The sequence below is a fragment of the Penaeus monodon genome, chromosome 22, assembly GCF_015228065.2.
Source record: "Penaeus monodon isolate SGIC_2016 chromosome 22, NSTDA_Pmon_1, whole genome shotgun sequence".
NCBI lineage: Eukaryota > Metazoa > Arthropoda > Malacostraca > Decapoda > Penaeidae > Penaeus > Penaeus monodon.
This window is the reverse complement of record NC_051407.1, coordinates 36931752-36932879: the sequence shown is the minus strand read 5'-3', so window position 1 is coordinate 36932879 and position 1128 is coordinate 36931752. Positions and strand designations below refer to the sequence as shown.

General features: G+C 50.4%; 1 protein-coding gene across 1 annotated transcript in view; it reads right to left on the bottom strand.

Annotated features, from left to right (window-relative positions):
* The window catches only part of LOC119587106 (polycystin-2-like), a gene marked incomplete at its 5' end in the record, with an annotated part of 16305 nt that overhangs the window by 1989 nt on the left and 13188 nt on the right, over positions 1–1128 (bottom strand). The window contains 3 exon segments of the mRNA XM_037935857.1: positions 121–278; positions 717–834; positions 974–1104. Coding sequence (XP_037791785.1) covers positions 121–278; positions 717–834; positions 974–1104 — 407 coding nt within the window.

Sequence of the window (1128 nt, the reverse complement as noted above, 5' to 3'; positions counted from 1 at the left end):
CACAAACATCATGAGAATAGGCCCATAGCCCCAAGCACCCTGACCCATGCTGAATACATGCGCCTTCTCCCTTTGAAGGAACCGGGTCACAGTCTGACATTAATCACAGCCCAAACCTACTTCCGTCATTCTCCGTGATGGTGTCCAGAATCTTGCCCATGGTCTCGCGCCGCTTATGCTTGCTCTTCTCCATGGTGTCCAGCTTGACCAGCACGGCGTCAATCTTGCTCACAATGCTGCCGATACTGTGCTCCAGGCGGTCCACTCGGCGCTGCAGGCTGTGGCCGAAACTTTATTTATTAGAATTTTTAGCTGGTTGCGGGGGTATTATACTTAAGTAGTATCGTGCCCAACTTTTAAACGTCATGAGCAGGACTCAAATCCTTCCTGTTAGTCACCCTCTTGGTTCCCATCTCCGCTCATTACTGTTACACCACCTTAGCTCCCACTCAATATATGTGTAACATCTGAACTGAACCGTTGACAGCTGGTGTCTCTCCCAGTTTTGTTCTTAACGCCACTGGTTCTGCCGCTATCATTGATAACCTTATCGTATGTCCACCGTCAAACTATTCTTATAAGCTACCATCCACATTCATAATCCTACCGGTTTTCCCTTCGCAAATGGTCACACCCCTAATCCTCGCTCGCCCCCTCCCATCCCATTGCTCGTTACCGTCTTCAAATCATAAAAGGGGATAGGAACTTGCACTCACACTGAAAACTCCTCGAAGGACACCGAGACGATGGAGCCGTGGCCCGAGGAGGCGGATGCGGGTCGTGTCTCGGCCTCGCTCGTTGACTTCGGCGGCTGCTCCTCTTTCTTGATTTGCTCTGAAGGACGATATTTCCTACTGAGACAAGGCCCAAACTCATTAAATTTATATACAAAGAACTATTCACTCTGTGGAACAGAACACAGGAGCTCTAGCTATTGAGTGCCTCGAGATTTTTATCTTGTCCATGTACTCACTGTCAAGCTCCGTCTTCTGGCCCTCGAGGTCGGCCAGCATCCTCTTGACCTCGTCGGCCTCGAGGAGCCGGTTGCCGTCCGTGTCGTACTTGGCGAAGAACATCTCGATCTCCATGTCCGAGAAGTTGGCCCTGAGTGAAAGGTAAGGCATTGGA